The sequence below is a fragment of the Berghia stephanieae genome, chromosome 15 (genome assembly GCF_034508935.2).
Source record: "Berghia stephanieae isolate SIO BIC M18660-M18661 chromosome 15, UCSD_Bste_1.3, whole genome shotgun sequence".
NCBI lineage: Eukaryota > Metazoa > Mollusca > Gastropoda > Nudibranchia > Aeolidiidae > Berghia > Berghia stephanieae.
In genome coordinates, this window is record NC_088374.1 from 13,152,436 (window position 1) to 13,179,622 (window position 27,187).

Here is a 27,187-nt window from a genome sequence, read left to right on the forward strand (position 1 = left end):
TTCATGATTGGTTACAAATTACAGAAATAACTTTTAAAAATAAAATGATTCAAGAAATCTTTCCAAAGATAAAAACAGGTAGATTTCATAAACAATGACAACAGCGATAAGACATTTTCTCTGAATACTAACGGTATGACACACAACTTTAGAATAATTGAATTTAAAAATCCACATTAAATTCCAAACGCAAAGCACTTGTTAACTTCCCACACAATCAGCGACATCTTTATAATTATACTATTATTAGACAATGCACACAATACAAGTTGAGTAGGGATCGTTGGGAGTGTGCGTAGATGAAGGACTCCGTGGGGTCAGGGATTTTTATTTATAGTACCATGGGGCTCTTCTCTGTGCATACTTTGTTTACTGTTCTTTTTGATATTTAATACATATTTAAGCAAAACCAACAATGATAAAATATATATTTATTGCCATTCTTTTCATCCGTATATCTTCGTGAAGCAAATCCTCTTCTTTCAGTGATAAAACTGATATGGTTTTAATTTATCCCAAGTAGGACCTCAGGGCGTGCATCGCTAGATTGGCCGTCTTGGCCTTATTATTTTAGCAGTGAAAGACAATAGTTAGTTGGGGAGGGAGGGTGGAGGGAGATTGGGGAGTGGTAACTAACTTTCTTCAAAGTACAACAGAGTATAGGATAAGGACAGGACGGCCAAACGAAGACTGGCTCATATAAACAAAAAAAACTTCCCCGCCACACCACACCCTCCGCTCATTGTCACCCCGCGCAGGCAACGGGGGAAAGATGAAACGTGTCGATTTGACGCCACCTTCGTGGAGCGACGCACAAGTAATCAAATATTAAATTCAAAACAAAAAGCAGTATGTGCTAAATTTTTAATTTTATCAAAATTTTAAAATTGAAGTTTTTTGTTTGGTTGACATGCTAATCTACGGAAAATATAGGGCGGCACAAAACAACTTCGCTCTATTGACCGACCGCCAGTGGTTTGTTTCTATGTAAATAAAATGAGAGAAAGACCAATAAGAAAAGGAAGATGACGGCAGCGGCAATCTGATTTTATTCGAAGATCCGCCTTTTTAAAAATTGAGCGTAAAGACAAGTCTTGTAAACAATATCTGTCTTCGTGCAATAAATTGAAGCTTACATTTCTTTACTTATCGTTAATTTTTGTCAAACAGAGGGACTGTAAGAGTGGAAATTTACATTTTTAGCTAAATATAAATAAATATATTTTTCTTCAATATAGGCTGGGTTTTTTTTTCTAAAGATATAGACGTATCTTGTTTGCTTCTTATATCAAGTCTGTACAAACTAGCCTACTACATTGATATGGACTGTACAATATAAAATTAAGGATTGATGTTGGACAGATGACGAAAAACACAACCGTAAAAATGGAGTAACGACGACTGCAAATGTAGCATATCATGCGAACTAGCAAGAAATGGACAGGTAACAGGTACAAAAAACTACAAAACCTGCCAGTGAGCTAATTAGGTACTTGCAACAAAATTCACTAACGACACTTCCCGATACCGATATCGATAAGTACCCATTAACGTAATCCCTGATCGAATAACAACATCCGACGTCGACACCATACTGGTTGCGATTTACAATTTACTGGCATTAGTTAGCAATGGTTTTTGCAGCGTTGGTTGTTTTTAAGGTCGGCATTACATAAACTCAAGAAGTGGAAAAAAAAGAATTGAGGTAGATCAGGTGAGAGAGAATTAAATATGCTTTGATAACGAACTCAGTAATCAGGCAATTAAAGGATTCAAATTCAACATCTTTGTTAAAGATTAGTTATAGCGGAGTTTCTACGTACACGGTAACTTTAGGCAGTTTAGTGAGCAGCACCCGTAAGAGTCAAATTGTGACCCAACTCGCCCATAAGAAAGTTATGACTGGAAATTGCCGTTCGCTTTTACTAAGTTTTAGGGGGGATGCATAACTTCGTTATACCTAATTATAAAGAGGAATATCGCAGATATCTTGGTATCATTATTTTCGTTACCAACCGGGCACCTAGCCTCCGGATCTATGTACACGGTGATAGTAACATACATGGTAACCTTGAATCTCGCCTTTAAATGGGTTATATTGTTAGATTTTTAAAAATAACATACACACATACAGAGCGAGGTCCATCCATTGCTTGTATTGTAGCGACAAACCAGTTACCGGAGTTACCGTGTACGTAGATCCTGAGGCTAGGTGCCCCGTTACCGTGCCTAGTTATAAGGTACAATATTGTGCGTTGGTTTGTGCCTAGTTATAATGTACAATATTGTGCGTTGGTTTGAGTTTGAGAGTATCTACCATAACAACGAGGCTGTGGGTATTCAGACTCGAGTCGGACTCAACACTTTGATCTTCTGATCCGATGGCGAGTGTCATACCACTAGACCACATAGTCCCATGGATGAAATTTTATACAAATAACTGAAAGGAAGCTCTTGATTTTACAGTTGTTACAATACTCTTCAACAACGTAACGTCACTTCCCCTAATGACGCATGGTAACTTAGTAACTGGCTCTAAACTATTGAAACAATGGCGGACGCCCTTATGAAATATTTCTCTGACGAGCATAAAAGTGTATCCAGGGGAAAAAAAAGAACATTATAAATCTGATCATGTTTTGACTTTTACACATTCTGATCACAAGACATATGAAAAGTTCTAGCCAGCATGAGGAATAAAAAGTACCGATTTTCTTTGTTTAGAACCACGATGGCCGCCGTTGCTGGGCAATGTGACATCAGACTATTGAATCCAATTAGCACCATAAACATGTTTATTGTCTTTATAGGCTGTTCGAAACGCAACTCCCAACCCAAATATTAGTATCTTGATGGAGACTTACTTAAAAGGGTCAATAATATTCCAGCAAACAAAGCCATGCGGCTATGTGGTCTAGTGGTATGACACTCGCTTTCAGATTGGAAGATCCTGGGTTTGAGCCTTGCGCTCTGCGCATAGTTGAGTCCTTGGAAAAGGCTCTTTACTCACATTCTCTCACCGTACTCAGGTGTAAAATGAGTACCTGGTAGTTAACAACGTTGTTTTTGTCCGAAAAATTGTAATGTAGCCAAACAGGCGTCATGTCCTGTCCTACATGTAAAATGTTGCTGTTGACCAGGGACCCCTTGTAAAGTGCTTTGAGCACTTTTTTTTAAAGCCACGAAAGCATACTTTACACAATCTGGTCAAATCAAATATTGAGGCAGACCAACAACAATTACACAGTGTTAAACAGAGACTTGAAGCACCTCAAGAACCATTAAGAGTTAAGGCTGGAGAAAGATCTTTAATGCAGACCCACAGTCCTTCACAAAGGATAGAGTCTGACGTGAGCTTATTTGCAGGTCTCATAACCCAATTCATTATGGGCTCATTTTTGTAATGGAAATCTCAGAAAATGATGCAAAATATTGTCCATTCCAACGATGTTAAAGACAAAATCTGATTTTTTTGGGATGGTTTTTTTCTTGTATGTTTCTTTTCTTGCTTGTCTGGTACCTTTCATAAACCCTTATTCAGATCTGTATCTTTTACTGGTGCCTGCTCTCTAGTTTTTAATGTTAAACAAGGCCATAATTGCGTTCGGATGTCAGATGATAGAGATCACTGTAGCAAATTCATCGATAGAATTAGCGAAGCTGTCGAGGTGTCCCAATCTGTCCTTCCAGGAAGATGCGGCCACATAAGCATCCGATGCGGCTGCCTATTGTGGTCTTTCGCATCCGTCAGCAAAAAAGCTATTAAAAATTTGCCTTTTAAAAAAAAAAGAAATTGTTGGCCTTGAATTTTCGTGAATTAAGCTGATGCAGAGCGAAGTTTCGCACTATACAACCTGGTCTTTTCTGACTGCAGGCATTCTGTGAGTGATGATAGCCTCAAGGGTCTTGTTTTCATGTATTATAACAATTTCATTGATTCTTTGTTGTAAATGGTAATATTTCTTAATTTATTTATAGCAGTTCACACATCTTTGAAAGGTCATTTTCAAAGACATTCATGTGATTTTCAAATATGACTTTTTAGGTTCTATTCATAAGAATTAGCAGTTCTTGCCAGAATTTCATAATTTCAAATAAATGCAGTCTCAGTATTGCCAGTAATAAACAAAATATTGTTGAAATTTGTTTTCATTTTATTTATCATTGTCATTCATGTGAATCTTGTTTTTTCCTACTCATTTGACCATGTAAACGTTAGCTATTTTAGGTGACATTTTTAAATTAACCCATTCTTAACACGCTACTCTGCCTTGGGTGGCCTCTTTCTGACTGCCACAGAGGATGGTGTAGCATGCTTAGGGTTAAAATCAATGTTCTTTAAAATTGTGTACTTCTACATTGTCGAGCAGTCTGGCACATATTTCTGCTTTTAATTTTTTTTGATGAAACGAAACAACTTGATGAAACAAAACAACTTGATGTAGCTTTTAAACATATTTATTGTGAAAATTAGGTTTTGCGGTTTACAAAAGCACGCAAGAACATGCATAAATGTCAGATTTTTTTTCATATTTTTATGGCATGTCGAATTTATGGCATAATCTATGGCATAATTTGCCTTTTTTTTTTTTGGCATAATTTTGCCAATAAAATGGCATAATTCTGCGGGGACAGCCCAATCAGTTGATTAGGAAGTGGAGGACGATAAGTCAGTGAGGTCGCTACTATCTCCATATGGAGAAAAACTTCAACAAGTCACCTACACTGAATACCTTGGAGTGACTCTCATTGATCTGTCATCTGCATTTTTTGCGGCCGCAAATATCAGGGCGATCCGCAAATTTTGGCAAATTTCTCAAAATTGGCAAATCGTGGCAAATTTTGGGAAAATTGTCAAATCGTTTGGCAAATTTCGGGAAAAAAAGAAGCGAAAACAAAATAACGGGGAAAAAAGTGCGAAACTTGAGAAATGTTGCAGCTTTGCCTGGGCCCAAACCAAGGGAAGCTACTCTCTACGGATAATGATCCTTTAAAATCTTTGTAACAACGCTAGCCTCCTTAAATGTAATAAATTGTCTTTTATATATATTCTTTCTGTCTAGGTGGGGATCCTGACCTCCCATAGCGGGCAGGGAGGTACATACTGTGTCTTCTATCCCCTTATATCTGTTATCCAACATGCTTTCTGTCTTTGTCTCGGAATGAGATTACTTGGTTTTGTCCTGGCACTGGCCGGAATCCTAGCTGGGAGGGAAACAGTCAAATGCAGTTATTGTTTTGGGAGATGATATTTTTTTTCCTTGTAAATCATCTCTCTGTTATGTATTATTATTTTTATTTTGAATGTATAATGTTAACATTTGAATGTGTTCCTCTTTGTTGGATTTTGTGCTTGTGTCTGGATGAGACTTGTAGGTGATTTCAAACTAAGTACATTGGTGGTATTCTCTTGGAATCTACATCTGATCCCTATTTGTTCTCAATTCCCCTTTGTCTTACTTTTTCTTGGGTGCTTTAATTGTAATTCTAGAACTTTTTACTATCCCATTTTCTTCCTTTTTACTGGCGCTGATATAACCTAAATGTGTTGCAAGCGCCGTAAAACCCTTAAAATTAATTAATTAATTATATTCTTTCTGTATCGTGTGTTAATTTTTACTGAAACGCTTAGTTCTCCTTGGCAAATTTTGGTCTTTTTGGCAAATTTTGGGGGGTTTTTTGGCAAATTTTGTGAAATTTTAGGTCCCAATTTGGCAAAAAATGCAGATGACAGATTAATGACATGAGATTGAGATGTACCCATCATGTATAGAACGTCACCAATAAAACCCTAGTCTAAGTCCTAGGCCATGTCCGATTGACAGACCAACTTGGCACCACTACTGACCGAAGTGATATGTTTTCTCAAATACTCTTCAACAGTCGTAACGTCACTTCCTTCCTAATGACGCATGGTAACTTAGTAACACTGGCTCTAAACTATCGGAACAATGGCGGACGACCGTATGAAATATTTCTCTGGTGAGCATAAAAGCGTTTCCAGAGGAAAAGAAACATAAATTTGATCATGTTTTGACTTTTACACATTCTGATCACAAGGCATATGAAAAGGGAATGAAAAGTTCTAGCCAGCATGAAGAATAAAAAGTAATGATTTTCTTTGTTTAGAACCAAGATGGCCGCCGTTGCCAGGCGGCGTGACATCAGACTACTGAATCCTATTTCCAATCCCCAATTGAGCACAAATTGCCTGATAGAGTTGGCTTATTTATTTATTTACTTTTTTGGGGGGAAGGGGGGGGGGGTAGGCATGTAATTACTAGAACTCTCACATTGGCCATTACTGTTTATAGCCAATTTTAGAAGTCATAGTATAGTTATAATTAGACATCCATGAAGACAGAGAAAGTGGCCTTGTGGGAAAGTAAATAAATGACAAATGTCCTTTGATTCAGGAAACTACTATCAAAATAAACTTCCATCACCTTTTTTTTAATTGCTTATGTTGTTGTGAATGTTTACGACTTTTGAGAGTGATTTTATTCAGACTTGAATTTTGTAAGTAAACCTTATGTTCTGATTTAAACATTAGGTTTAAACCGTTGTAATAGTAATATCATTTTGGAGGAGACTGGTAATTTTTATAGAATATTGTTTTATATAAAAGGTCACTTTTTTAATTAATTAATTTTTTTTCCAGAAATTCGGAGGGAAAATGGCTCAAAACACGGATTCTAAGCTCCAAGAAGTTCTGTCTAAACTGGACAACGTTTTAGAGAAAAATCGCAATTTTGAGAGGGAGATGATACATCTTCAAGATGAAGTTGTTAGATTAAGGAAGTCAAACTATGAAATGAAAAACCAACTTGACGATGACAGAATAGAAATTAAAAAGTTGCAGCTGTGTTTAGAAATATTAGATAACAAGGCACTTTCTGCAAATCAGAAAAGAGGAAAAGATGTTAAGTCTCCAACAAGAAATGAGGTGAGATTGGATTAAATACATTATTGATTAATTATGCAATATATAATTAAATGAATGAGAATACGCACGAAGCCTAAAAAGTGTCCACCAATGAAAGCATTCAGCGCCATTTTATCTTAGGCTGGGAATGTAAGTATTACCATTCATTCGGTCTCTATGTCAACAGAACGGCACAAGAAAAACAACAAACAATATCAAAATCCACAATAGAATGAATCAGAACTGTTGCGTATATTTATGCCACAATAAAGCTGTCAAAAAATGAAGTTAGAGAATGTGTGTAATCATGTATTATAATAACCTACAATGTGTTTTCCAACCACCACATCATCACCGTCACTACTACTACAACCACCATTACCACTTCATCACTACCACAATTACTACAACCACCACCACTGCATCATTATCACTACCACTACACCACCACCACATCATCATCACCACTGCAACGACCACCACTCCATCATCATCACTACCACTACTACTACACTATCACTACCACCACTATTACAACCACCACCACCACATCATCATCACGACCCCTACAACTGCAACAACCACCACCACATCATCATCACTACCTCTACTACTACAACCACCACCACAATATCATCACTAACACTACTACTACAACCACCAGCACCACATCATTATCACTACCACTACTACTACACCACCACCAGCACATCATCATCACTACCACTACTACTACAACCACCGCACCACATCGTCATCACTACCACTACTACTGCAACCACCACCACCATATCACATCATTACCACTACTACTACAACCACCACAACCACATCGTCATCACTACCACTACTACTGCAACCACCACCACCATATCATCACCATTACAACTACTACTACAACCACCACCACCACATCATCATCACTACCACTACTACTACAACCATCATCACTATCACTACAACTACAACTACAACCACCACCACATCATCATCACTATCACTACTACTACAACTACAACCACCACCACATTATCATCACTACCACTACTACTGCAACCACCACCACCATATCATCATCATTGAAATTTATTTTTTAAATTGAGCTTTATATAGTGCAATATCTACTAAATGTGCTCAAAGCGCTTTACAAGGGGTCCCTGGTCAACATTTAACATGTAGGACGGGGCATGACGCCTGTTAGGCGATATTACAATTTTTCGGACAAAGATAACTCTGTTAACGGCCAGGTACTCATTTTACACCCGAGTACGGTGAGAGAATGTGAGTAAAGAGCCTTTTCCAAGGACTCAACTATGCGCCGAGTGTGAGGCTCGAACCCTGGACCTTCCGATCCGAAAGCGAGTGTCATACTACTAGACCACATAGCCGCATCATTATTACCACTACCACTACAACCACCCCCACCACATCATCATCCCGACCACTACTACTACAACCACCACCACCATATCATTACAATTACCACTACAACTACAACCACCACCACATCATCATCACTACCACTACTACTACAACTACAATCATCACCACCACCACATCATCATCACTATTACTACTACAACTACAACCACCACCAACACCACATCATCCTCACTACCACCAGTACTATAATCACTACCATTAGGTTTTGGAGCTTTACTTCATTTGAAAGAAGGAAACTTCGGAATTGTATTTGGCATTGTGTTTATATATCATAATATAATTCTAATCAGTTATCTATTTAGAACTAGATACTATACAATATGTATGCCAAATACCACCCCAATTCCCCTTTCTTGTGTGCTATCCACCTGATTTGTGGATAGCTCATACGGTAGAGTCACGCTCTCACCGGCCTGGCAGAGTTGTCGTATCAATAAGGTCGCAGGTTCAAACCCCATCACCGCCGCGAAATTTTTTTTATTCTCTATTGTCTTCTGGCACTTTTCTATTCACTTCATCTCTTGTTGTTACAAGTAAAAGTGATACAAAGCTGCAAGAGGCTGGGGACTGTAAAAATAAACAAAAATTAATATGGCAGCCTCAAAATAGAACAAAATACCAAACCCAGAACATTTTGGGCTCAAAATCCTTCTTTAGCCAACAACAACAATGAAAACATGAATACATTATAAATACAATACAATAAATATTTCATAGTATCGTCTGATTCTGAACTCGAAGGTCCTGGGTTCAAATCCCAATGGGGATAACTTTTTTTTCAATATTTCTTATTTTATTACCTACTCTGTTCTATTTATTTTTAAAAACTTTTATATTAATCATTTTATATTTTATTTTTATTCATCATTTTATAATAGATTTTTTGTTGTTGGCTGAAGAAGGGTTTTGAGCCTGAAATTGTCCATGTTTATTATTTTTGTTCTTTTTTGAAGCTGTTGTATGCATCGTTTGTTTATTTCCTGTTAATGTCTCTTACTTGTATTCTTGGTGTGCACGGTAGCAAGGCTAGGTGGACCCCACACCACAAAACTACACAGCAGGCCTTACACCATAAGACTACACAGCAAGCCTTACACCACAAGACTACACAGCAGGCCTTACACCACAAGACTACACAGCACACGAATATTAATTTCTTCCAACACACCATGGTATTCGATCGCTTTTACAGACCAGTTTACAGTACGAAAAAATTTGTAAAATTACGATATTTTCGATCCAATTTCAAAACATCATGAGCATTTCAAATTCATTGACTTTGACACTTATTGAAAACAAATTGGAGGTGTGCATCCGGGAGTGGGACAGTGTCTCAGTCCGGATACCGATTTTGGACCACTCTTAGCTTTCATCTCTCCATTGGCCATTCCAACAGAATTGCATTTAGGTTGGTTGCGCCCTTTGGGTCATTGAGGTACTTAGGCTTTCACACGACGTCAACGTGGTGATCCAGCGTAGAAGCGTCGCTGAATACTGTGCCCCGGTTTGGACTCGCAGTGCCCATGTACATAAAGTGGACACTCTACTTAATGATACTATGAGAACCGTCTCGGGAGACTTAAAATCCACACCAATAGCATGGCTACCAACCTTAAGCAGCAGTCAAGAACGAATCAAGAGTTTCTGGCCAAACCAAGAACGAATCAAGAGTTTCTGACCAAACCAAGAACGAATCAAGAGTTTCTGACCAAGTCAAGAACGAATCAAGAGTTTCTGACCAAAGTCAAGAATGAATCAAGAGTTTCTGACCAAAGTCAAGAATGAATCAAGAGTTTTTGACCAAAGTCAAGAATGAATCAAGAGTTTCTGACCAAAGTCAAGAATGAATCAAGAGTTTCTGACCAAAGTCAAGAATGAATCAAGAGTTTCTTACCAAATCAGAACGAATCAAGAAATTGTTGGCTTGAGACATTTAAAGAGATACACAGCATTGTCTTTCAAGTAGTATTTAAAAGTCTGTGTAGTAGTCGAAGTGTTTATATTACCATGTAAAGGGAATTAATCCTTGGTCCTTCACACCCTATGTTATTCTTGAGTTGCATCCCTTGAATGAGCCATAAAAATGATCAACACAATGGCTACCAGTTGGTTTGTCAGTTCATTACAGTCTGCTCAAGTTGACACAACTATTGTCAATGAATTGAAAATTACACATTCTAATATGGTTGAAACATGATTCTTATAACAAGCAGTGGTCCGCGCATAGCATAGTTATATTCACGCGTTTCACCACAACCCCTTTTTCATCGGCTTGAAAACCCCGGAATAAATAACCCCTGGGTAACGTCAGAATTTTCCCATCCCAAGCGATGTTTTATCCACGGGTTCAACTGTATGTATATCATTTGTGACCCCTCATCTCAAAACGGTATTATGTCGGGATGGACCAGGTGCTAAAGAGTTAAATTATAGTCAAACTGGTTTAAAATATGAAACGTTGGTATATAGCAGAGTAAAATATTATATTCCTTCTCCTCTATAAAGCATACAAACTCAACTTAAGTCTAATATTTCTGGCTATAAATCCCATTTTCACCATCTTAATCATCCCGACTTAATACCGTTTTGAGACGAGGGGTCACATTTGTCCATGGGTGCCAGCAGGAAGAAGTGCTGAAACCTGAAACTAAAATCTTTGCCAAACCTGAAAATGTTCTAACTGAAAATGCGGCCTAAACATTACTCTTATTTCATCACCGTTTTCATATCAATATTAAATTATTACACAGCAAACTGAAAACACTGAAACCGGAGGTATTTGACTTTGAGATATTGCGAAACCGGAATTCCGGCATGAACCGGAAAACTGGCACCCATGCATTTGTCTCTGAAAAATATAAATAATACGGGGGTAAAAGTAGCCATAGCCAAATACGGAGATAGTCACTGTTAGAGTTGAATGATAATGCACAGCTTCAAAATAGAACCAAATACTAAACATGGACATTTGGGCTATAATGAGATACAAGTTCATTTAAGTAGGATGGTCTCTCACTATCATTCTTCTAGTTGGTTCCCCCTTTTACACCAACTACCAACACCACTCCCATCGTCATCACTACCCTCATCATCATTATCGTCATCATTATCATATCATAATCATCACCACCACCACCTTTCTGTCATCTGCATTTTTTGCCAAATTGGGACCTACCATTTGCCAAAAAAAAAAAACCCCCAAAATTTGCCAAGAAATTTGCCAAAAAGACCAAAATTTGCCCAAAAATTTGCCGAGGAGAACTAAGCGTCTCAGTAAAAATTAACGCGCGATACAATTTATTACATTTAAGGAGGTTACATTTATTAATTTACACAATAGCGTTGTTACAAAGATTTTAAAGTTAAAGGATCATTATCCGTAACTTCTGTGGGCCCAGGCAAAGCTGCAACATTTCTCAAGTTTCGCACTTTTTTTTTTTCGTTATTTTGTTTTCGCTTCTTTTTTTTTCCCAAAATTTGCCACGCGATTTGCCAATTTTCCCAAAATTTGCCACGATTTGCCAATTTTAGGAAATTTGCGGAACGCCCTGATATTTGCGGCCGCAAATTGCCATTTGCGGCCGCAAAAAATGCAGATGACAGACCTTTCACCCTCTAACAAACAATGTTTACCCCAACAGTACTCCACTTTAATGGCCAAGGTAGATAGGAATGAAGAACGACTGGAGAGAAACTTTAAAGTCTTCAATCGTATTCATGTCTCCTTGCAAGATGGTATTGACGTCAGGAAAGAGGTAAATATATGACTATGACATCCAATAAATTATAAGCTTGGAGTGAGTTTACCCTAGTTTCTGTAGCTAGCTTGCAATGGATCATATCAATCTTTTAACGTAATAAAACATAACATGTTATGGTAAGGACTGCTTAGGTCAAAGGTCGCAAAATCTTTGAATATCTTGTGATGAAAAATAGTATACATTTTTAAAAATCCCTGATACGATCATAATATTTTGAGGATGATAGTAATGCACAGAAATCAAAAATAGAATGATAAACACCTTAATCATCAAATCCTTAGGTGACCATGTCAAAAGGTTGTTTTTGAGATGCTCGTCACGAAAATTTTCCAATACTCAGTCATTTGGGGAAAAAAAAAACAAAAAAAAACAAAGGAAAAAAATTCGCTTTCATCAGTTTCTCCGGATCAACTGATTAAAAAAACTGACAATCTAGCATCAAAATTATACTCGTTATGGCTTTTTAAAGTGTCCAAAAATAGCAAACTTATGAGATTTTGTACAAAATGTTTTAAATTTTCCTTGTGGTTTATTTGAGAAATTACATACGGACAGGAAGCTTTGAAAAATTCGGAAATTTGGGATATCCAGGTCCTTAAATACTATGTCCCAGAATCCCATCCAAAACACTTCTATGCAACAGTTCCCTAAAGTTTCATTATTCTGCTAGTTCTCTGCTATCATCACAGAAATTAGCAAGGCATTCTTCATTCATGTTATAAATAACAATGTGAATTTGAATGTAATGTAAGCTTCAATTTAATTAATTGCGAAAACAGATAGAATGGACAATTCATGTTAGTATTTAATTTATTCACTTTGAAATGCTTGAGTAAGATCTAGATCTACAGAATGCACAACAAAGATTGTTTCCACCGTCTATGGAATCACAGAAAGCGTTGCGCAATCTACCGATCAACAGAATTTGTAACAATTTATAATGAATTTTAGAACCTATTGTTGGAGTCCTAATAACTCCGTTTCTAGAGCACTCGCTTCACACACAAAGGGACCAAGATCGATCCCAGGTGTAATCGAGATTTTTTTCTCTGCCCCCTTCACCCCCCCCCCCCCCCCCCTTCCCCACCAGCAGCGATTGTGTAGCTGGGTCTGTTAGATTTGATGGAAAGAACTTTGTGATAGACTAGTGTCCTATCAAAAGGGTAGTAAGCAGAGTCTACATATAGATGTCACTGATAGCAAGCATTTGCTATTGTCCGTTTCATGCTATTGAAACCGTGATAAACTCCGACTCCATGAGCCTGATGGCTCTGGGGGTAGCACCTGTTGTGGATCCACGAAGGCAATGCACAATCCATCGATTGCACAAATCGTCAGAACTTGACTACTTCTTCCAGCTTATCCCACAGTTTGCAGAGTTGTCATAATGAATGCCACATCTCCGTGCATCTCGGTTCAGCGCATCATCTTCCTCCAGGCCCAGTTCTTTCATATCATTCTTTACCTTATCTCACCATCTATTCTTTGGGCGTCCCTTTTTCCTCTTTCTCGCTATTTGTAAGTCCAATACTTTCCTTCCAACGTACTTCGTCTCTCGTCCTCGCTTCCAGCATGACGTTCTCTCTCTAATAACTTTTCCGCTGGTGACGTCACAGACTACCGGTGACGTCCAATCAAGGGACGCTACTCTTCCGCTAATCACATTCCCAAAATATTGGGTATATTGGAATCAGCGGGGAGGAGCTGATATCATAAACACATGTGCACAAGTAACTTAATACTTGTTTTAAGTCCATGCATTTCAGTTTTGAGAGACAAAACTGGACACAAATTTTGTCCCAGAAACGAGCAATATCTTTTGTATTTATGAATAACAATGTGAAATTGAATGTAAGCTTCAATTTAATTACAAAAACAGATCAAAGGAACAGGAAGAATGAAACACTACAGATGAATGAGATGTGGTAGTGGCGTTGTTAAGATGAATAAATGATGATGATGGTGATTCCAATATACCCAGTATATTAAATGAGAGTTTTAACTCGCGTTTTATCCGGGTGTTATTAGCTTTTAAAAACCACCTCATATTTATAAATTAGTCAAGTACTGACAATTTGTGCAATCATCCTGTTTTGTTGTTAAAGTGGAAACCCGGAACATTCATTTGATTTGTTTTTGTAATTAAATTGAAGCTTACATTCAATCTCACATTGTTATTTATTTCTTTGAGCCTCGAGCAGCAACATTTACATTACTTCGTATTTATGACAAAATTTCATCTACATACATGCATAATCCAAAACACAACGACGGCTTCTTTTTTTTTTTTTTTTTTTTTTGCTTTTTTTTTTTTTTTTTGGCTTTGGGTGTCAACAGATGTGGTTTGCTGATCTTGTAACATTCTAAAACATTTCTCAACTTTGTGTTTATACATTTTCATGCATGCCGCGTCTGTAAACGAATTTCCATTTTTTTAATGAATAAAGTATATATTATTATTATTATTATTATTATTATTATTATTATTATTATTATTATTATAAGTTGTATTGCACTGCTTCGGGAAAAAAAAGGAAAAATCTGATGCAACAAAGTCAGTACGGTGTATGGCCATCATGATTTCCAATCACTGGTCGGACAAGTCTCCCTTATAGTGCGGCGGCTACGTGGTCTAGTGATATGACACTCGCTTTCGGATCAGAAGGTCTTGGGTTCGAGCCTCAGGCTGGGCGCATAGTTGAGTCCTTGGAAAAGACTTTTTACTCACATTCTCTCATCGTACTCGTGTACAAAATGAGTACCTGGCTGTTTACATCGTTGTCTCTGTCCAAAAAAGATTGTAATATCGTCTAACATGCGACATGTCTCGTCCTACATGTTAAGTGTTGCTGCTGGCCAGGACCCATTGTAAGGCGCTTTGAGCACGTTCAGTGGATATTGCGCTACATTAAAAGCTACAACAAAAGAATAAGTAATTACAAAATTATTTCACAAAAATGATATTTTTGTTTAAAACAGCAGATAACTTTTAAACAGTATCAGTAGCAGATATCATGGCAATGTCCCATCAGGACACATTGGTCCAGAACGGTTCTATTTTGAGAAGTTAAGAACTTGCGTTTTCACGATTGCCACTGTAACATTACCAAAAAAAATGAGCTTTTATATAGAATAATATCCACTAAATGTGCTCAAAACACTTTACAAGGGGTCCCTGGCCAACCGCAGCATTTAACATGTAGGACGGGACATGACGCCTGCCAGGTGATATTACAATTTTTTCGGACAGAGGCAAAGCTGTTAATGACTAGGTACTCATTTTACACCTGAGTACGGTGAGAGAATGTGAGCAAAGAGCCTTCTCCAAGAACTCAACTATGTACCAAAGCAAGGCTTGAACCCAGGACCTTCCTAACTGAAAGCGAGTGTCGTACCACTAGACCACATAGCTGCACATTCTTTATAATTCCTTCTTTGCGTCATTTCCGAAGTCGAAATATCAAGTTGTCTTACGAAAATCTGTACCATCCCTGATATGATTGACAGATTGCAACGATATAACTAAGCATGCATGTGGTTTAATAGTCGCTCTTTTAGGTGATATAAAATTCCTGACCGTAACACGTCATTAACTCACTCAATACTAGTACTAGAGATTTTTGCTTCTTTTCAAAATTTGAGAGAAAAAATGTATTAAAAATGAGCATGTGCATAGATTGTTTTATTCAACTATCATTAACATATAAAAACTAAAAACATTAGCTTTGATACTACGCCTATAATTTGTCTCAGAAGAATGTAATAAATAGGCATGGGGTTAAAGTAACCCAGGTAAACTACGGATATAGTCGGTGTTAGGGTTGAGTGAGTTAAACAATAGTAATTTAACATATAAAAAAAATGTTAAATTACTTTTGCACATGTGTATATTATTATAATAATATTGGCATTGTTCTATAAGGCAAGAGGACAAGTGTTTTCCTCGTTTACTTAATAAATAAATGACCTCCCCCCCCCCCCCCCCCCAAAAAAAAAAAAAAATAGTGATTATTCTCTGATTATGAAAAAGACACTTAGCTGGTTTTGAAACTTTTCTCTTTACATATGTATGTCGATGCTATGCATTTAGGTAAAATACTCACATATACCAGCTGGATATAATGTACCAACACACAAAACCATGTGTAACTTAAACGTTTGTAGTCTTTTCTTTTTAATATAATTTAGTGAAAATTAATCGTTAACCCTCTCCATACCAACTACAGGAAAATCGTCACATTCGTTACGATATACAACCAACACTTTTCTTATTCAAATTTCTTTTGTACATCATAAAATTTTAAGAAAATGAACAGTGTGTTGTATGTAGAGCATGTTTTGCTAAAGAAATTCTGTATCTCAAGAATTTTACTGCTATTGTGTTTGAGTGATAAAAAATCTATTTTGTGTTAGTTGGGTGGGTGTGAAGTTTTGGGGATAATCATGAAAATGGTTGGTAAGGAGAGAGTTGAAATGGATGTCTAAAAAAAAAAACAATATCAAAGAGCTCAGTGACGTCGATTCGTTCCATATTATAATGAACTGAGATAGACTAATGTTGCTTTATTGCACTACGTCATGGCACAAGACCGAAGGGCTAGAGCTCAGGTGGTCGCTGCCTGAACTGGACTGACTGAAACTTGAGTAGAAGTGAGAACCGGAAGTAGGGATTCTGGCGCCAGGAAGTAGATAACCATAATAACAGGAAGAAGAAGTGATTCAATACAGAAAAGGTAAAGTGAATATTCTAATATAGTATATTTACTTTTCTACAGCATTACACATAATATTATAGGTATTTTGCTGTCGTCCCTCTGTTCATTTCCCTTTTGTATTTTTATTTTTCTAAAAGTGAGCTTTATATAATGCAATATCCACTAAATGTGCTCAAAGCGCTTTACAAGGGGTCCTTGGTCAACAGCAACATTTAACATGTAGGACTGTTAGGCGATATTACCCTTTTTCGGACAAAGACTGATGTTAACGGCCAGGTACTCATTTTACACCTGAGTACGGTGAGAGAATGTGAGTAAAGAGCCTTTTCCAAGGACTCAACTATGCGCCGAGCGCAAGGCTCAAACCCAGGACCTTCCAATCTGAAAGCGAGTGTCATACCACTAGACCACATAGCCGCACATTATTAATATATTTCTTTTTCTTTCAACACCATAAGGTCCGAGACATGAAAAAGGAGATGGGAATTATAAGTGATAAGATTATCAAAGTGAAGGACTCCTTATGGGATTATGAAGAAGAGAAAAGGCAGAAGATAAAACGGAGGGAAGACCAGAAGCAACATCAAAAAGCAAGGAAACAACAGCAGAAGCAAAATAGGGAAGATTGGTATCATCAACAGCATCAGAAACAAGGGTATCAACAGCAACAGAAACAAGGGTATCAACAGCAACAGAAACAAGGGTATCAACAGCAACAGAAACAACAGCAGCAAAAGCGACAACATAAGCATCGAGGTCGTACAACAATTTTTCCTAGTGAACTAATAAATCCTTTTGGTGGACAAGAATCTGATATTGAACAAAATTTTGGACTAGATTTTTATGATGGAAGAGAAGCTGAAATTGAACGAATTTTTGAACTAGATCCTTATGGACTAGTTTTGGACTAAATCCTTATCATGGACTATCTATATAGAGACTGATATTGAACAAAATTTTGGACCAAATCCTTATCATGGACTATATAGAGACTGGTATTGAACAAAGTTTTGGACTAAATCCTTATGGTGGACTAGAATCTGATATTGAACAAAGTTTTGGACTAAATCCTTATCATGGACTATCTATATAGAGACTGATATTGAACAAAATTTTGGACCAAATCCTTATCATGGACTATATAGAGACTGGTATTGAACAAAGTTTTGGACTAAATCCTTATGGTGGACTAGAATCTGATATTGAACAAAGTTTTGGACTAAATCCTTATCATGGACTATCTATATAGAGACTGATATTGAACAAAGTTTTGGACTAAATCCTTATCATGGACTATCTATATAGAGACTGATATTGAACAAAGTTTTGGACTAAATCCTTATGGTGGACTAGAATCTGATATTGAACAAAGTTTTGGACTAGATCCTTATGGACTAGAATCTGATATTGAACAAAGTTTTGGACCAAATCCTTATCATGGACTATATAGAGACTGGTATTGAACAAAGTTTTGGACTAAATCCTTATGGTGGACTAGAATCTGATATTGAACAAAGTTTTGGACTAAATCCTTATCATGGACTATCTATATAGAGACTGATATTGAACAAAGTTTTGGACTAAATCCTTATCATGGACTATCTATATAGAGACTGATATTGAACAAAGTTTTGGACTAAATCCTTATCATGGACTATCTATATAGAGACTGATATTGAACAACGTTTTGGACTAAATCCTTATGGTGGACTAGAATCTGATATTGAACAAAGTTTTGGACTAAATCCTTATCATGGACTACTCGTATCTATATTGAGACTGATATTGAACAAAGTTTTGGACTAAATCCTTATCATGGACTATCTATATAGATACTTATATTGAACAAAGTTTTGGACTAAATCCTTATGGTGGACTAGAATCTGATATTGAACAAAGTTTTGGACTAAATCCTTATCATGGACTATCTATATAGAGACTGATATTGAACTAAGTTTTGGACTAAATCCTTATCATGGACTATCTATATAGAGAATTATATTGAACAAAGTTTTGGACTAAATCCTTATGGTGGACTAGAATCTGATATTAAACAAAGTTTTGATGATCAATATTTCTGATATATATGGGACAGGTGTAGATGATATTTTTCCATTGTATGATGACTCATCGCAGGGATCATACTACAGTGCCTCCCCTCTGCTGAGCGATATTCCAGAGGAGTGAGGTCAGCCCATGCGTGGAACAGCTAGCGGCCAGGGAGCATCTGTAGTGTCACTGATGGTAATTAATTGATGCAATATTTCATGGTATTGCTCAGTTGCTACCGTGGATATGAAAGTTGTTACCTCACGACAAGCAAAGGAAGGGTTTCTTTCATTATATGCCATGGTTGATATTAATGTATCCTCTTAAGGCTGCCATAAGAGAGGTGTGAATTTAGCGTTTTTTGAGCTATCAATGAAATTCATATGTTGTAATTTGCATATTGATGAATTGATTCACAGCGGCTGAGAATGTTTGAAACAAGCATCATTGTAAAGTAAAAATGATGGTCTTGACACATGCTAAGTTTTGTTGTCCGGGCAGTAAAATCTTAAATGATATGAATTTTTTATTGTAAAATTCTTATTTGACATGACTTGGTGAGATTCTCATTTTCTCTTCCATGCCATGAATTATGTCCAAATATCAGTTAAGGAATAAATTTTAAACCATTAGATGAAAATATTATTAATCTTATTTTTTGAAAGCATTTAACTGATTTAGATATTATGTAGTTTTGGGCACATTTGAAAGCCAACTTTTTAATGGCTTGATGACTGTTTTCTATACTTAAACCCCTAACGATTCAAGTCAAAATTTGACTTTTTATGAAAGTTAGGCATTATTGTTTGAAGATGTATACTGCTTTTGTGTGGTTGTCTCAGGAAATTGCCGTCTTTATAGTGTCATATAGAAGTCAATGTTTAGAGTCATTGAAATGCATCTCTATTACTGGATTTTTTGCATGTTGAATAAGTAATATAATGTAAGTTTAAGTTCGCCCTTTGTGCACAAGTGAATGTGTTTTTTTATAGACTGAAGCGTCCAGATATATATGGCAGTGATTTCCCATAAATTAAATGACCCTGCTGTGGTATGTTATACTGATTTGACTGATTGTTATTCAATTGTTTTATCTCTAAATTTGACTTCCTGGAGTTCAATGGTATATCAGATGACTTTATAAGACAATGACTAAATGTGTATTCTTGGGGGACAGGAGATGATTCTATATGACCTGTATGGACAGTGTGTTCGTTTTGAAAGTAGTTGGTCGATAAGGAGAAAAAGGTTGCTACTTGGAATAAACTTTATGCATGTACCCTCATAATCTTGAATCCTCTTTTGTCCACATACTGTGTCCGTCTGTTTGAGCAAATAATTTAATTTAACCGTACCACGCCTTGTAATTGATGATTGTTACTGCAATATTTGTAGCATATATCCTTGGACGATTGATTTTTTCTTGTAAAGAGGTCATACTTTATAGGCAGATTGATAGTAAACTGAGATATTGAAATCATACACAATATTGGTTTTTAGTTTTTAATGATCAATAAAATCTTATCCTCATGAGTTATTTTACCACATAATGACATAAATCATATCAGTTTACTGTTATGATCAACACAACTGTTTGAGAGGAACGGACGTGGTAAAAAATATATACAGAACTAACAAAACCATGAATAAATCAAGAAAATCAACTGCCAATATGATAATAATGCACAGGAACATACTGGGTGGGGATCCTGACCTCCCATAGCGGGCAGGGAGGTACATACTGTGTCTTCTATCCCCTTATATCTGTTTTCCAACATGCTTTCTGTCTTTGTCTCGGAATGAGATAACTTGGTTTTGTCCTGGCACTGGCCGGAATCCTAGCTGGGAGGGAAACAGTCAAATGCATAGTTATTGTTTGGGAGATGATATTTTTTTCCTTGTAAATCATCTCTCTGTTATGTATTATTATTTTTATTTTGAATGTATAATGTAAGCATTTGAGTGTGTTCCTCTTTGTTGGATTTTGTGCTTGTGTCTGGATGAGACTTGTAGGTGATTTCAAACTAAGTGCATTGGTGGTATGCTCTTGGAATCTACATCTGATCCCTATTTGTTCCCAGTTCCCCTATGTCTTACTTTTACTTGGGTGCTTTAATTGTAATTCTAGAACTTTTTACTCCCATTTTCTACCTTTTTACTGGCGCTGATATGACCTTAATGTGTTGCAAACGCCGTAAAACCCTGAAAAACAAAACAAAACAGGAACATAGATATGCATATATGTACTTTTGATATGTGTGTGGTTAAGTGCCATATTTGCAATTTTGACAAGGATTTTTGAATTCGAGAAGCTTATATTGCTCCCCCGTAGTGGGCAGGGAGTTACTTACTCTGTCTTCTATCCTCAGATATCTGTTTTCCAACATGCTTTCTTTCTTTGTCCTGCAATGAGATTACTTGGTTTTGTCAAGGCCCTGGCCGGATACCTTAGCTGGGAGGGAAACAGTCAAATGTATAGTTCGAGTTTTGGGAGATGATATTTTTTACCTTGTAAATCATCTCTCTGTTATACACTGTATTGTTTTGTTTACATAGTATATATAATTTGTAAACATTTGAGTGCATTCCTCTTAGTGGGGACCTCTGGATGGGGATCCTGACCTCCCATAGTGGGCAGGGAGGTACATGCTGTGTCTTCTATCCCCCCATACCCGTTTTCCAATTGTTACCTGTCATTGTCTTGGAATGAGATTACTTAGTTTTGTCCTGATCCTTGCCGGAGTTCCTTGGCGGGAGGGAAACAGTCGAATGTATAGTTATAATTTTGGGAGATGATATTTTTTTCCTTGTAAATCATCTCTCTGTTATGCATTGTATTATGTTTAGTTTACATATTATATTATATGATTGGTAAACATTTGAGTGTATTCCTCTTAGTTGGGACCTGTGCTTGTGTCTGGATGAGTAGGTGATCTCAAACTAAGTACTTTGACGGTGTGCTCTTGGAATCTACATCTGTTCCCTATTTGAACCAGTTCCCCCTTTGTCGTACCTTTGCTTTTGTGCTTTAATTGTAATTCTAGAACTTTTTACTATCCCATTTTCTTTTTACTGGAGCTGATATGACCTTAATGTGTTGCAAGCGCCTTAAAACCCTTAAAAATAAATAATAATAATTAGTGGGGACCTGTGCGTATGTCTCGATGAGACTTTTAGATGATCTCAAAATAAGTACTTTGATAGTGTGCTCTTGGAATCTACATCTATTTCCTATTTGATCCAATTCCCCTTTGTCTTACATTTTCTTGGGTGCTTCAATTGTAATTCTAGAACTTTTTTCTATCCCATTTTCTTCCTTTTTACTGGCGCTGATATGACCTTAATGTATTGCAAGCGCCTAAAAACCCTTAAAAACAAACAAAACAAAACAATTATATTGCTCTGCATAAAAAGGAGCCAAAATTCGTAGGTCTACGAATTGTTTGTATTAAGCAGGCAGGTCCGATAATCGAAATGGAGAACAATCGAGAGTTGTTGACTTTAAGCAGAAGTTGACGTTAAGAGCTTTGGATTTATGGGGATTCCACTGTATTATACTGGTAATATATTATGACATTATTAAGTGTATGTGTAATGTTAAGATGTACGACTGGGTGGGGTTCCTGACCTGCCATTGTGGGTGGGCAGGGAGGCACTTACTGTGTCTTCTATCCCCCTATATCTGTTTTCCAATATGCTTTCTGTCTTTGTCTTAGGATGAGATTAGTTCGTTTTGTCCCTGCCCTGGCTGGGAGGGAAACAGTCACATGTGTAGTAAGGGTTTTTGAGAGATGATATTTTTGTCTTATATATCATCTCTCTGTTATGCCAGGGCGGGGTTCCTGACCTCCCATAGTGGGCAGGGGGGTACATACTGTGTCTTCTATCCCCTTATATATGTTTTGATTACTTGGTTTTGTCCTGGTCCTGGCCAGATCCCCTGGCTGAAAGGGAAACAGTCGAATGTATAGTTAGTTTTGGGAGATAATATTTTTTTCATTGTAAATCATCTCTCTGTTATGCACTGTATTATGCTTTCTTTATATTATATATGATTTGTAAAACATTTGAGTGTGTTCCTCTTAACGGGGACCTGTGCTTGTGTCTGGATGAGACTTTTAGTGATCTCAAACTAAGTACTATGATAGAGTGCTTTTGGAATCTACACCTGTTTCTTATTTGAACCAATTCCCTTTTGTCTTCCCTTTTCTTGGATGCTTTATTGTAATTCTAGAACTTTTTACTATCCCATTTTCTTCCTTTTTACTGGCGCTGATATGATCTTAATGTGTTGCAAGCGCCGTAAAACCCTTAAAAACAAACAAACAATCTCTGTTATGCACTGTTTTATTTTTGTTTTACATATATTATTATTTGTAAACATTTGAGTGTATTCCTCTTAGTGGGGACATGTGCTTTTGTCAGGATGAAATATTTGGACGATCTCAAACTAAGTACAATGACAGTGTGCTCTTGGAATCTACACATGTTCTCTATTTGAACCAGTTCCCCTATATCCTACGTTTTATTTGGTGCTTAAATTGTAATTCTAGAACTTTTTACTATCCCATGTGCTTTTTTTTTTTTGTACTGGCGCCGATATGACCTAAATGTGCTGCAAGTGCCGTAAAACCCTTCAAAACAAAACAAACCGTAAGACGTTTGAACGTAATTTAGCTGGTGCAAGTGGGTTGTAGTTGTAGTAATAGTGTGATATAATATGTATGAGTTGTGCCATTCAGTGTGTTTTTGTACACATGTGTGTCAAGTGTGTACGAGTATTATCCTCACTTAAGTTCTTGTGCCTTCTGCTTTTTCTATTTATTTTTTTTCCCAAAAGATAAAATAACTTTTTATTCACAGCATCCCGTTTTTTTTTTTTGTTTTTTTTTGTTATTGTCTTTAGTTTTCATTTTCATTATCATTTTTTTTGTTTTGTTTTGTTGTATATTTAATTAAGAATCCTATCTTCAATTTCAAATTACCATGAACTCATTTTCATTCATTCGTTCAATAATTCATGACTGCTGAAACAAAATGATTTGTTTTGAAAACTTGTGTCAGCGCTTGACATAATCAGTCGGAAGGTGAACATTTTGGATTTGCATTTTTTTGCATTTTCTGAAAGAATATAGTCACCAGAGCATTTTCATTTTTATTTGAAGTAAATCGGGTGATTTTTCATGAAGTTATGGTCAGATGTATGGGAAAGGTATCCAGCAACTTTTCTTAAATTTCATACTTTTTCAACTTGACTAGCTGTAAAAAGTATTTAGAAGTGAAATTAAGCTTTGATATTTCCCGAAGATGTACAAAAAGCGTTGATTTAATCATTTTTGACAAGAACTCGTTTTTGATAAAAATTGACCTTCTAACTAAACTTGGCAATATCTCAGTTCAAACCTTTTCACCATCCGACTGATTATGTCATTCACTGTAACAAATATGAATGTGACACTTATCCTCGCAATGGAATTATTATGACATCTAATATCTTTTCCTAGCCATTCATGTCATCCCTTTTTGGTTTAAATTAAGACAAAAACAAAACCCAACAAATTTTTGTTAAAAATTCCCTCTTTGGGTACAAGTTTCTATTTATTTCAATGTTAAAAATTCCCTCTTTGGGTACAAGTTTCTATTTATTTCAATGTTAAAAATTCCCTCTTTGGGTACAAGTTTCTATTTATTTCAATGTTAAAAATTCTCTGTTTGGCACAAGTATTATCACCGACATAATGATGATGATAATAAGAAGAAGAGTAAGACCGATTTGAGGGGATTTGTTACAAATTGTGATTTACTTTTTGTTGTTGTTGTTTTGTTTCTTTCTCTTTACTTTTTTTTAAACAGCTAAATTATCACGGTGAAACCAGAAATTACTTGTGTGGTAGTGCTAGAGTTTTGCTTGTCTATATTAATGAAATATTTAGTTAGTTTTTATTTTTTTTTTGTTGTTGTTGTTTGTTTTTTTGTTGTTTTTTTTTTTTTTGTTATTGCTTTTTTAAAAAATCAAATTTCATTCCAGGTCGTTGAAAAAAAAAAAAAAAAAAAAAAAAAAAAAAAAAAAAAAATATATATATATATATATATATATATATATATATATATATATATATATATATATATATGTATGTATATATAATACAAATTGTCACTCACATTTTTTGTGGCCGAGACGATTCGTTTCTGTGTCTCTTTACACGTCCTCAGTCGGCGTAATCCTCCTTAATAATAAATAGATTTTCGGGGTCTTTGAACTCTCAAGGTGGACAGGAGATCATCCTATATCTGTATCTCTGGGTGGGGTTCCTGGCCTCCCATAGTGGGTAGGGTGGCACGTACTGTGTCTTCTATCTCCCTATATCTGTACCTCTTGGTGGGGTTCCTGACCTCCCATAGTGGGTAGGGTGTCACGTAGGTACTGTGTCTTCTATCTCCCTATATCTGTTTTCCAATTTGCTTTCTGTCTTCTGGGTGGGGATCCTGACCTCCCATAGCGGGCAGGGAGGTACATACTGTGTCTTCTATCCCTTATATCTGTTTTCCAACATGCTTTCTATCTTTGTCATGGAATGAAATTACTTGGTTTTTTTTTTCCTGGCCCTGGTCGGAGTCCTGGCTGGGAGGGAAACAGTCAAATTCATAGTTATTGTTTTGGGAGATGATTTTTTTTCCTTGTAAATCATCTCTGTTATGTATTATTGTATGTGTTATTTTAAATGTATAATGTAAGTATTTGAGTGTGTTCCTCTTTGTTGGATTTTGTGCTTGTGTCCGGATAAGACTTATAGGTGATCTCAAACTAAGTACATTGGTGGTATGCTCTTGGAATTTACATCTGATCCCTATTTGTTCCCAGTTCTCCTTAGTCTTACTTTCTCTTGAGTGCTTTAATTGTAATTCTAGAACTATCCCATTTTCTTCCTTTTTACTGGCGCTGATATAACCTAAATGTTTGCAAGCGCCGTAAAACACTTAAAAACAAAAACAGAAAGCTTTCTGTCTTTGTCTGAGTGGGGTCTTTGAACTCCCCAGGGTGGACAAGATCATCCTATATTTGTATCTGTATCTCAATATCCATATATCTGTTTCTCAATATCCATATATCTGTTTCTCAATATCCATATATCTGTTTCTCAATATCCATATATCTGTTTCTCAATATTCATATATCTGTATCTCAATATCCATATATCTGTTTCTCAATATCCATATATCTGTTTCTCAATATCCATATATCTGTACCTCAATCTCCATATATCTGTTTCTCAATATCCATAAATCTGTTTCTCAATATCCATATATCTGTTTCTCAATATCCATATATCTGTACCTCAATATCCATATATCTGTTTCTCAATATCCATATATCTGTTTCTCAATATCCATATATCTGTATCTCAATATCCATATATCTGTTTCTCAATATTCATATATCTGTTTCTCAATATCCATATATCTGTATCTCAATATCCATATATCTGTTTCTCAATATCCATATATCTGTTTCTCAATATTCATATATCTGTTTCTCAATATCCATATATCTGTTTCTCAATATTCATATATCTGTTTCTCAATATTCATATATCTGTTTCTCAATATCCATATATCTGTTGTCCCGGCCCTGGCTGAGAGGTAAACAGTCAAATGTATAGTTATTATTTTGGGAGATTATATTTTTTTTCCTTGTAAATCATCTCTCTGTTATGTATTTTATTATATGTTGCTTTGAATTTATAATGTAAGCATTTGGGTGTATTCTTCTTAGTAGGGATCTCTGCTCGTGTCTGGATGAGACTTTTAGGTACCTAGGTGATCTCAAACTAAGTACATTGATAGTATGCCCTTGGAATAATAATAATGATAATATCTACACCAATTCCCTATTTGTGCCATTCCCCTTTGTCTTACCTTTTCTTGGGTGCTTTAATTGTAATTCTAGACCTTTTTACTATCCTATGTTCTCCCTTTTTACTGGCGCTGATATGACCTAAATGTATTGCAAGCGCCATATAACTCTTAAAAACAAAACAAACAAACAAGTAGCTTTCTATTTTTGTCTTTGGATGAGATTAATTGGGGTTTTGTGTGGGCGGGGTCTTTGAACTCCTGGGTGGACAAGAGATCATCTATAGATAGTATGCGCTTGGCTAAGAAGCGCATAACATTGCCATCCGGAAGTATAACGGACCAACACACAAAACTGTGTGTATCCATGAACGTTTATAGTCGGGGTAATACAGTTCAGTGAACATTACTCATAAACGCGGATGGCAAAAAACAATAAC

At 36.2% G+C, this 27,187-nt stretch overlaps 1 protein-coding gene across 2 annotated transcripts; it reads left to right on the forward strand.

Annotated features, from left to right (window-relative positions):
• Positions 1-1,516: 1,516 nt before the first annotated feature.
• LOC144960791 (uncharacterized) lies at positions 1,517-24,836 on the forward strand. Of its 2 annotated transcripts, none has more exons than XM_078894131.1 (4): positions 1,517-1,714; positions 6,662-6,946; positions 12,010-12,123; positions 17,303-24,836. In XM_078894131.1, the coding sequence occupies exons 2-4, from the start codon at positions 6,677-6,679 to the stop codon at positions 17,753-17,755; spliced, it is 837 nt and encodes a 278-aa protein (XP_078750257.1). In that variant the 5' UTR covers positions 1,517-1,714; positions 6,662-6,676; the 3' UTR covers positions 17,756-24,836. The 2 variants fall into 2 exon arrangements, with proteins under 2 accessions (XP_078750257.1, XP_078750258.1); XM_078894132.1 differs by having other exon boundaries at positions 1,570-1,705; positions 17,303-20,426.
• The last annotated feature ends 2,351 nt before the right edge of the window (positions 24,837-27,187 follow it).

What these genes read in the sequence shown, in the direction of transcription:
- LOC144960791 (XM_078894131.1), top strand. Translation starts at nt 6,677, where the DNA reads ATGGCTCAAAACACGGATTCTAAGCTCCAAGAAGTTCTGTCTAAACTG. An exon ending in AGTCTCCAACAAGAAATGAG is followed by an intron (nt 6,947 to 12,009) that starts GTGAGATTGGAT and finishes TTACCCCAACAG; the next exon opens with TACTCCACTTTAATGGCCAA. An exon ending in GTATTGACGTCAGGAAAGAG is followed by an intron (nt 12,124 to 17,302) that starts GTAAATATATGA and finishes CAACACCATAAG; the next exon opens with GTCCGAGACATGAAAAAGGA.